Source organism: Papaver somniferum, chromosome 11, assembly GCF_003573695.1.
Source record: "Papaver somniferum cultivar HN1 chromosome 11, ASM357369v1, whole genome shotgun sequence".
NCBI lineage: Eukaryota > Viridiplantae > Streptophyta > Magnoliopsida > Ranunculales > Papaveraceae > Papaver > Papaver somniferum.
Genome location: NC_039368.1, coordinates 126,343,651 through 126,354,788, shown reverse-complemented (window position 1 = coordinate 126,354,788; position 11,138 = coordinate 126,343,651). Strand labels below are relative to the sequence as shown.

The 11,138-nt window shown below is 37.5% G+C and overlaps 1 protein-coding gene across 1 annotated transcript; it reads left to right on the top strand.

Annotated features, from left to right (window-relative positions):
• The first annotated feature begins 2,033 nt into the window (after window positions 1–2,033).
• Window positions 2,034–5,830, top strand: LOC113325080 (geranylgeranyl pyrophosphate synthase, chloroplastic-like). Its single transcript, XM_026573315.1, has 2 exons — window positions 2,034–2,271; window positions 5,673–5,830. The coding sequence occupies exons 1-2, from the start codon at window positions 2,034–2,036 to the stop codon at window positions 5,828–5,830; spliced, it is 396 nt and encodes a 131-aa protein (XP_026429100.1).
• Window positions 5,831–11,138: the final 5,308 nt, after the last annotated feature.

Genomic DNA, 11,138 nt, shown 5'->3' with positions numbered 1-11,138 from the left:
GATTCTTGTGTGAGGCATTTTGGCTAGATTCTTAGAGTTCTTGTGTGATTAACAGTTAGTTTTATTAACAATGATCGATTATTCAAAGGATGAACCAGTGGATTGAGGATCTCAAGGTATGCGAGGATTGTTATCAAATCAGGTGGGAAATTTGTAACCTTACTATAATCATTAGCGTTTCTTTTTATCTGCGAGCATGATGTGCACTTACTTCTTGTGAGCATATGTGAACGTAATTGGATAGGTACATTGTGTGATATGCATGTGTGGTTTCCCGTGAGGAGTGCCAGTGGTTTCCCCACATTTCCTCGCTAAGATCTATTAGGCGAGAGGTTGTTGCGAATATTATTACTTTTATTATATATTAAATTTTTGTCTTTAATAGGACGGGAGACCGTTTAAGAATATTACCTTAATAGGACGGGAAACAGTTTGCGAATATTATCTATTAGGCGAGAGGTCGTTGCGAATATTATATTATATATTATCTGAGGAAATCATTCGTGTGCATATCATACTTGATTGTATTATGTTGATTGTTCCATCGAATGTTATCTTCCTATTTTCTTTCTTGAATGTTGTATTTCAATATTAAGTTTAGATTTGAGAGTGGAAGTGTCAATTGTTTTCCTTTACTGTTGTACTTTAATTATTCTATCTTTTAGTAGCATGTTACTGATTACTCTAGAGTTGTACATTTCCATTGGGCACCCCTTTGGGATGATGTGCTCACTCGTTCCCACTTCAGTTTCAGTAATCAGAAGAAATGGTGCACGTGAAGATATATGTTTTGTAGCGTAAAGTTTTAGCGAACGAAAGATGTTTATTTATCTTTTATATATGTATTCTTTCTCTGTAAACAACACATTATTATATACATATCACTCGAGAGACTTTCATTTATATAATATCAGAGAGTTCGGGTTATGTTATTAGCGTTTTATGTAATTATGATTCTTAAAATCGATAATCTAGATTTGATGTTTCAATTAGGTTGTAATCCCATTATCTAAGCAGGTGATTAGATTGGGGCGTCACAGTTCGCACTATGATTTTTCCTCTCAAAATGTTAATTTGTCGGGATCTTTCTCATGATGAACCTGTGTTGGTGAAGGTTTAACCAGGTAAATCCACTATTCATTTACATGTCCTCTATGATGACTTTTTCATAAAGGGAGATCTTAATATTGAAGTGTGTTTTTATTCAATGCTCTCTATTTCAATATGATACGCTTGTTTCTCTGATGTGAAAGTTTGGATATACTTTCCATCCATACCAAAATTTATATTGTCAGATAAGATATCGTAGGAATACGAAATTGATATGACACGTGTTTTGATCCTAGTGAATCAATCTTGATGAGATTAAATGCCCATAAATTAGCCATGAGTCTGATGGAAGAGAAAAAAATTAACCCACATTCAACTCACAAATCAAAGTTCGTTAATGCCTTATGCTTTTTTCACATAAATGATTGCCATTACTAAATAATATTAAACACATTGCAATGTATCGTGTTACATTCGTTACCAAACATATCTATAAACATTGGAATGTCTAGAGTCTAATTAAGAGAAGACATAATCCTTGTAGAACACTTGATTAAAAATCACAGACAAGGAATAAGGGAAAGGACATGCACAAGAATTTGTGTGGAAATTACTAATGTTTTATTAGTAAAAAGTAGGGCTGTACATGGGCGGGTTTGGGAAGGTATTAACTAAAACCAACCTCGCATCCATGGACTGCGGTTTTTTATTTTCATAACCAACTCCGCACCCACAAACAGTGGGCAGGTTTTGTTACCTGCCCGCTACGGGTTGGACGGGTTTGGGTTTAAACCCGCTTAAACTCGCATAATCCTGTCTTTTCTCTTACAAAAGCAAAATGATTAGACATTTCTTGTTATCCATATACTTCTACTGCAATCTCCGTTGTACATCTATCTAACGAAGATAGACTCAAGGAAGAAATTGAAAATGAAGATAACCCAATTGAGGAAATGAGAATACCCTTCAATTTTAAAACTTATATGTATCAGAAAGGTAATTATGTTAATGAAGCCCTAGAAAAGTCAATTACTGTTAAAAAACCAATTAAAATTCATGAAGCTATGAGATACTCTCTTCTCGCTGGCGGGAAACGGGTTCGTCATGTTCTTTGTATTGTTGCATGTGAATTAGTTGGAGGGGATGAATTGACCGCGATGCCATCTGCTTGTGCTGTTGAAATGATTCATATTATGTCGTTAATTCATGATGATCTTCCATGTATGGACAATGATGATTTAAGACGAGGAAGAAGATGAAATGAATAACTGAGGAGGCGCCTAACAGAGAGGAAAAGTCGAAGAGACTAGTACCACTAGGGAAAGAGGGTTATCTATCTTATCTACAATCTACTAGTACCACTAGGCTTTTGATAACGTACGGCTAGGATTGGTTTTATCAATGGTGTATATTTAGCGGGTTTGGGCGGGTATTAACTGAAACCAACCTCGCATTTATAGACACCATGTTTTTATTTTCATAACCAACCCCGCACCCACAACGAGCGGGTTCGGATTAAAAACCCACGAGTTTAGCGGGTACGGGCGGGTTTGGGTATGATGGGCGGGTCTTGTGCATCCCTAGTAAAAAGATAGTAAAATATCACGGAAACCAATACAAAAAAAGAGTATTGCTACATTGAAGTTCATTAATTTGCACAAGTCACTTAAATTCCAAGTGATGGTATTCATTACTTGCACATGTACTTCCTGATATATGCAAAACTTCGCAAATGAGTAAACGCATATGTTAAAAAGTGTTGTCTGTAAACTCAAATTCCTTTTTCTTTTTTGATAAACAAGGAACCTTTTCATTAATGGGATTTCAAGGTTACAATGAGTTTAAGATCGAAAATAAGAGAAAACAGATTAACAAGAACATACTCTAAGAGTACAATACCGAGAAATCCGACAAGAGAAAGAGAAGGATTACCGGAGTAAGACAAATATAAGTATGAATAAGATCCGATTAAATAGGAAGAAGGATGGTTTTTCTCGGAATTAAATTCCAACCATTTAGTTTATTTTTCTTCTTTAAAAAGAAATGCTCCAAAGTAGGAGTGATTTTCTCAAATCTCTTGTAACTAATAATGAAGCTTCCGTCGTCAAAAAAACCACTGATGAAGATTTCTCGCCGGATAAGTTGATGATGAAGATTCCGATGAAGAGTTCGTCGCTGGAGACAACAAAGATGGAGATTTCATTGTTGGAGAGCATTACTGTTGATCTTAAAACCCAGCCCAATAACCCAAAATCGTCATTAAAGCAAAGATAAACCTCAAAAGAGTAGATAAAACCACCAAAACGGTGGAGATAAGTAGAAAACATAATAAAAACTAAACTAATCTACTTTTTTTTTACTCGGTCAACAACAAATAGAATAAAAAACGAAACTGTACAGGGACTAGGTCTTACTAGCGCATATCCAAGAGGCCATCGCAGGTAGAAAACCTATTTGAAACAAAAATAAACCTGTCCAGGCCATTCTACAGATAGAATGAAACCTGTCCTACCCTCATAAAAATCAAAAATATCTTCGTCCAACAAACAAGCTTGCTTGGCCAAAGCATCAGCTGAAAAATTAACTTCCCTATAGTTGTGGACATATCGTATATTGGAATAGAAACTCTTCGTCATTATCCATCTCTTCATTAGTTGCCAAGGCAACTCGCCTTTTTGAAAAGCTTGGATGCAACTCATCGAATCTGACCGAACACAAAGGTTTTTAACTTTCCATCTTTTAGCTAACATCGCACCATAAATAACCGCACACACCTCCGCATAAAAATTAGTCTGCCAGCCAAGTCCTACACTAAGAATGCCAAGCACTGCCGAGTTGGAATCACGGAAAGTAACACCAGAATCGGCTTGGCCTGGGTTACCAAGAGATGCACCATCACAACAAATCATAATTTCACCTGGGTTAGGAGTAGACCAACTAACCTCAACTGGATTGGAGATTTTACAAGCTCTATGCGTACCTTGAAATAGTTCAAAATGCGCAGGTCTTCTAAATTGTTATACATATGACCCTTCAGTTAAATTGAGTTGTCACGAATTACCTGATAAACTCTCCCTTTAAAACCGAGCCACTGAACCACAATATCTTCGTAATAAGCCTTATTGCGCAGCTTCCATAATTCCGTGATAATTGCAAGATTAGCAACAATCTACAGGTCCTTTATCATTTTGATGCGCCCCTTTGCAGCCTTATAAGAGGCCACAAGATCCTCGTTTGGTTGCAGTTAAAAAAATTCCGCCGCCCAAGCCCAAATCAAATGGCTTGCGAGCTGCATAAGTAGTTCCTTTATTCTCTGGATCCAATGTTTCTTCTTTGTCGGGAACCAGCTCGTCAACATTCACAACTACTATCACAAAAGAAACTAATAATGGTGATTTACACTAATTTCCACCAAAAAAAAAAAAGCTAAACGGGCTTTGTTACGAAATCGAGCCCAAATGACACGATTTAAACCCAGTGTAATAATACATTCCCAAAACAAACTAATGACAATGATTTTATGTAGGGCTGAGCAGAAAAACCGTAACCGCGGATTTCATCCGTATCCGTCCACAAATTTTCGGGTGAAAACCAATCCGCAAGAGTTATGGACCGGACACGGGTGCATTCTCAAATCCGCATGCGGTGCGGTTACGGTTGCGGTTGGGATTTGATAACCGCGGATTACCCCCACCGTAGGACAATTAGGGAATTTAGTAAAGTATTTAGGATAATATGGGAAGTTTTTGGACAGAATAGACCTCATCGTCTTTCTAATTTCTTCTTTTTCTTCTTCTTCATTCTTCTTCTTCTTCTCATTTCTTTCCTTCTATTTTTCTTCTTCTTTTTCTCTGTGTCGAATTCAATCAGAGGATTGAGTTAAGTGGAAGAGTGATTCATAGACTACTTGATAACGTGATGAATTGAAGAAGTAGGTGTCGTCTCTAGGTGTTAATCCGAGTTCTGGAAGAAGATAATCGGTAAGATGAATTAGGGTTTCATAATCGGTTTTGGATTTTGATTGAGATGAATTTAATTTGATTAAGGATTTGACGGGTTTGCTTTCGTTTAGGGTAGAGATGATTGCATGCAGTTTAAATATTGGTATCTTTAAGAAATTGAAGTCCACAGAGAAATTGGGTTTTCTGAATTTAGAGTTCGAGTAGAATTAATGTTGTTTGTGAGTTTCTGGTAGTTTTTGAAGGAAGTGGTGTTTATTAATTTAGTGATATGAAGATGTTCTGAAGATGAATTGAAGAATCAAAGAGTTAAGGTTTTCGTTCTTCCCTAAATTAAGAACTAGGGTTTCATAAGAAGTTCAAAGAAGAATTCGAAGATGGAATTGATGTCATAGAATGATGGTTAGGGATGGGTTTAGCCTGAATTAGAGTTTGAAGTTGAAGAATAGCTTGAAATTGTAGTTGAGGATTGATTCTATTTTAATGATTATTCAAATGCTTACCATCATCATCACCAATCATATTCTCAGATAGACAATACTCCTCCTATCCAACCACCATGAGTTTCCTCAGAAGCAGCAGCAGCTGTGGCTAGCCAAATTGCTTATTATACTCCTTACACTCAACCACATGATAACCCATCAACATCTTCTGATTATCCAGGTTTGAACCATGGTGCTGCCGCTGCTGTTGAGGCATTATCACAATTGACACACTTTGCTGGTAATATGGATGCAGCTGAGAGAGCAATGGCTGCTGGAGTGCAAGGCAGACATTGGAATCCTAAAAATGAACTAGGAGTTGGAGGAGGAGGAAGATGAGGAGGAATGTACAGTCAAATGCAAATGCCGCTTCAGCATGCTCCCTATCCGGTTCATTTTAGGGTATGTGGTTTTGTAACCGTTACTAGTTTTATTTGCATATGAATGTTAAGATCATTTATTGCCTGTATTTAATCAAACTACGCATATTTCTGAAATTGGATTGTTCTGTTGTGGTTTAATCAGTCTTAGGCTTGCTGATACCTCTTGATACATAGCATTTTCCCCCTTCCAGACGGCATCTAGTTACGGATTTCGCATGCCTAGTGACTTATGCTGCTTAGATGGCTGATAGGGAAACTTTTGGAGGATTCGCTTGCCTAGTGACTTATGCTGCTTAGCTGCTTAGATGATTTTTGTGATTAAATCCGCGGTTAATCCGCAACCGGCCCGCAAAATCCGTTGATCCGCAGAGGACAAATCCGCGGATGATTGGGCCGGTCACAGTTAAATTTTCCGAATCCGCAACTTTGACGGTTTGGTTGCGGGTGACCCCTAATCCGCATCCGTCCGTCCGTTGCTCACCCCTAATTTTACGTTAATTTTCCCCATCACTAAAAGAAGACAAGTGGGTTTCGTAAGAAATAGAGCCCATTCAAGAAGAACGATTTTTTGGGGACCATGTTTTATTTTGGGTAAAGACATTAGAAGTAAATTTAGGTCACCCCTTCTCTAGATATTTATATTAATACCTAAATTATCCTCCTGATTAATGTTGTGTGATGATTAGTGAATGATTTAGTTAAAAATAATTAGTGAGATTAAATTAAAAGATGGGTTTATTATTAGTTGAGTAGAATTATTGAGAGAGTAGAGTTACAGAAGATGAAGGAGAAAAACATGGAAAATAATTTTTTTTTCCAATTCACTAAGTTTGAGTATTCAAATGATGAAAACTCATCTGATTCTTCATCTCCATCCTCTCCTAGAATATTTGTTAATCTTCAAAATGATCCGGATTTGAACTGGATTTTCAACAGTTAGGTTACTTTATATGAAGAACAAGTAACCGAACTCATCTGAAGCTGTAGTTCGGTTGACCCGTGAGATGAACAAGTAACCGAACTCATCTGAAAGTGTAGTTCGGTTACTTGTTCCAAACACGCAGGTTACCGAACTCTCTAATAATAGAATTTCTAGGAGTTACAACGTTATGTTCGGTTGGTTCTCAACTAACCGAACTTTGATGTACAAAGTTCGGTTGGTTCGCAAACTGCATGCACTTTTGATATAACCGAACTTTACGTAATATAAGAGTATATAAGTTTACAAAGTTCGGTTCTTTCGCAAACTTGAACCTAACAGCTAACCAACCGAACTTTGAGTTCGGTTTCTGCGATAAAATTGTGAAGTTACCGAACTTAAAAAACAAAAAAAATGTGAAGTTCCAGCGTCTATTGTCAAGTTCGGTTACTTTGTAGTTTTAAAATTTTTTGCGAAAAAACCGAACTCTATTGGCTAAGTTCAGTTATTTTGGAACTCAAGATAGTGGCCACAATAACACAGTTCGGTTAGACTGGATTTGTTTTTTTTCGGTTCTAAGGGTGGAGTTCGGTTACTTTGTAGTTTTAAATTTTTTTGCGAAACAACCGAACAGAGAGTTCGGTGACTTAGTTTTAAATCCAATAGAACCGAACGGTTCTTCGTGTTCTTCATTTTCAAGAAGCTCGGTTAGTAAACTAGGATTTTTTGGAAAATCGGCCTAACCGAACATGGCTGTGTAACTCCTACTAAAACCCTATTTTGATGATTTATATTCGATTGAAGCAATCAAAATCAAATTAAAGTGAAGGGTTTGTTGGAAAATACCTCCGGAGTGATCCCATGGCAGAATCAGGCTGCGGCTGGCGTCTTTTATACTCGATAAAATTATCATGTAATAGAACTTAATTGTGATTGCATTGATGTTGTTACATTTCTTAAATAGGCGGTGGTGGTGGTGGTGGCAGGAGGTGGTGGTGGTAATCGGTGGTTGGTGGTGGTGATAATCGGAGGTGGTGGTGGTGGTAATCGGCGGTGGTGGGCGGTGGTGGTGGTAATCGGTGGTTGGTGGTGGTGATAATCGGAGGCGGTGGTGGTGGTAATCGGCGGTGGTGGGCGGTGGTGGTGGGAGGAGGTGGTGGTTATTAGGTTGGTTTTAAATTAAATTAGGTTAAGGGTAGGTTAGTCATTTCAACGTTTTAGGACACCCCTTATCACTATAGGGAAGATGGCCTAATAAAATCATGATCCCCTCAAAAAAACCATGGTCCCTGAAAAATCATTCATCAAGAAATGCCACCCATTTAATCCCACCGACCACCAATAGGCCCCATACTACATTCCTTAATGGAAAAGAAAGATGTTAGGCGTATAAAAAGCATAAGTCTACAAAATAAAAATTCTCTGGATCTTACTAACTATTGCAAAACGACGATGAATCCGAATACTGTAGTCGATAAATATGGAATGATTTTAGAACAACTCGAACAAGTATTACGAGATCTTACAAGTATAAAAACCAATTATGCGTGCCTCAGTGTAGCTGATATGCAAGATGTCATCAAGAACTCTAGAAAAGTCCTCGACGAAGCTCAAGAATACTTAAAGGAAAGAGAAGCTGAAGAAGCTATGAAGTTCGCAATGGAAAGATTAAACACCTGCATGAATGGTCTTCACGTTTAATATATGATAACGGGTAAACGATTCAGTCCACTTTGTGTTTATTTTTGGTGTTATCTTTGTTAACTAGGTCTAAGAAGATTGAATTCTTGATCATCATTAGTAGGAATATGCATTTGATTCATATAGCTACATCTTACTCGCGTTCAAGAAGATAATAACAAGCCTTTGAGGTGCAATAAAAAAACTTTATCCACGACTCCATGCCAATTTTTCTATCGGAGTATGAATTAAGTGCAATGAAACACATTGTTTGGTTTCTTTGATTCAGTTTTGTCTACCCACACGTTGATGTACACCCCATTTTTTTATTTTTTATTTTTGAAGCAATTGTACCCCTCATTGAACGTCCTGTGAGCATCTCTTGGGTCTCCTGCCGACCTCTTCAAGTTACCAGACAGGATCACTAAATTAAAAATGTATATGTAATAATAAAACGTGGTGTGGTGTCGTAGTGTGGATACATTCTAGTCATTGACTTTGCAGACTCATCGTTGGTTGTTGTTGAGCCGCATATTATTTTTCTATATATACACCCAAATAGATTATGATAATTATATATTTTCACACCCATGAGGTATTAAATTTCTCTGAGCATTTATCTCTGCCCCATAACAAAGAGAGTGATTTTGATGATTTATTTGCTTACTTGACTAGAAATGATAAGTATGTGAATTGTAAAGGTCATGTCATCGACTGGATAGCTCCAAACCAGCAAAGTAGATCATTTACTTATTCATGGTCACATGAGTTACTTAACTTGCCCAGCTATGGTGTACATGCTAGTCCTCAGGGAAATGAATCTGTTGCAACAATGGATCGTGTATCTATAAATGATCCAGTTCGAGAGAAGGCTGAAAAATTGCAAGCTCTTGAGAAGAGAGTATCGCATCTGCTCGAGCAACTGAATCAGGAGAAGAACGATAAGCAAGCTCTAGAGAAAAGAGTATCAGATCTAACTGAGCAATTCAACCAGGATAAGCAAGCTCTGAGAGACGAGTTAATGAGTTAACATTAAAATTTGAAGAGTGCTGCAGTGGTGCTAAAGGTGGATCGGCTAATGAGTAGTAGATCATGTTGATTCAAATCGACCAATTGGAGTACTTCCTGCGCTCATCTGTTTAAGAAAGAATGATTTTTTAGGGACCATGGTCTTATTAGGCCACCTTCCCTATAATTATAAGGGGTGTTCCAGAACATTGAAATGACTAACCTACTCTTAACCTAATTTAATTTAAAATCAACACAATAACCACCTCTCTCTCTATATATATAATCACCACCTACCGCCACCGCCGATTACCATCACCACCACCAACCACCGATTACCACCACCACCACCACCCACCACCGCCGATTACCACCACCACTGGTGTAATTTTGAAAGTGGTAAATAAGATTCGTTCGCTCGGACTTGTAAAGACTCGATTCTAGACTTAAAAATAAAGAAAATATATTCACAAGATTGTCACGATAACGAGAGATACTAGGACTTCGGATTCCACCAATTCTAATGTTCATGAGGTTCAACTAATTATTCTAGACATTTATAGCTCCAAAGTTAACTTTTTATAGACTCTTCTTCTTTGCCAAGGTGGATTTTTAAAAGATTAATTGTAAATCACAAGCATAACGCATCAAAAGTATTATACTAAGCATACATTATCAAACGAAATCACAACTAATTAGTGAAAATCATAAAACAATTAAATCAAGTGCAAAAAGTCATACAAGAAATAAGTAGAATTACCACATGCACGAAAAATAGCTTCCTCTTTTTTCCCAGTATTGGGGTTTAACTCCTCATTTATTCACATTCTCAAAATAGGTGTTCATAGCTCAAATAGGTGAAAAATAAGAGAAAACTTATAAAGCAAACAGTTTGCAACGCTGTATTGGCGTTACAAACAGCTGTTACAACGGGTGTTGAACTATTACAGAGAAAAGATGACAGCTTATGATATATGTGATCTATTGAACAACGATACTTCTGATGTGCTGTTTGAATACGACAGCCTTTGCGACTGTTCTCCAATGTTCTTCAGCTTCTCTTGTTCACCAGCAGCAGGTGAATATTCCTGCAACTTCACCCGCGCTTCTCTGCTCCGATTCTGACCCCCAAACTCTCCACCTCCTTCCTTGACCTCCCAACAACTTATATATAAAAAACAGAGCGATTTGATCTCCCCAAAACTCCTCGAAATATCTTCTTTCCTTCCTTGGCAGTTACAGCAATAATCTCTTCCCAAAATTGTTTCACGCGTTTCTGAGCTTTCCAACTTATCTCAAACTCTTCCTTAGATAGATATGTATCTTTGGGAAAGATATCCCTCTTTTAATCTCCCTAGAACTCCCAAAAATAGCTCCAACAGCAAACCGTGTATAACTTGACTTCTATTTCTTTTCCGGCTATTCTAGCCAATTTGGGTTCAAACAAAAGACTTCACCAGGCCTGTTTAGGCTAGGGAGTAAACCCAATAAATTTCAGCCATTGAATCGCTCTAGAACTCGATCGAATCATCACCCAAAAATCATGCAGACGTGATGAATATTTTCCCGCCAAAATTTTTTATTTGAATTTGGGAAGAAAGTGACCTCCCCCTTATCTGTGGATGGTCTCCCTTTAGCAGATGCCTGGAAATGGGTC

Bases quoted from the DNA above. Each gene is read 5' to 3' on its own strand.
- LOC113325080 (XM_026573315.1), top strand. From the start codon at position 2,034: ATGTATCAGAAAGGTAATTATGTTAATGAAGCCCTAGAAAAGTCAATT. The intron at 2,272-5,672 runs GTATGGACAATG...CTGATTATCCAG, and splicing joins AATTCATGATGATCTTCCAT to GTTTGAACCATGGTGCTGCC.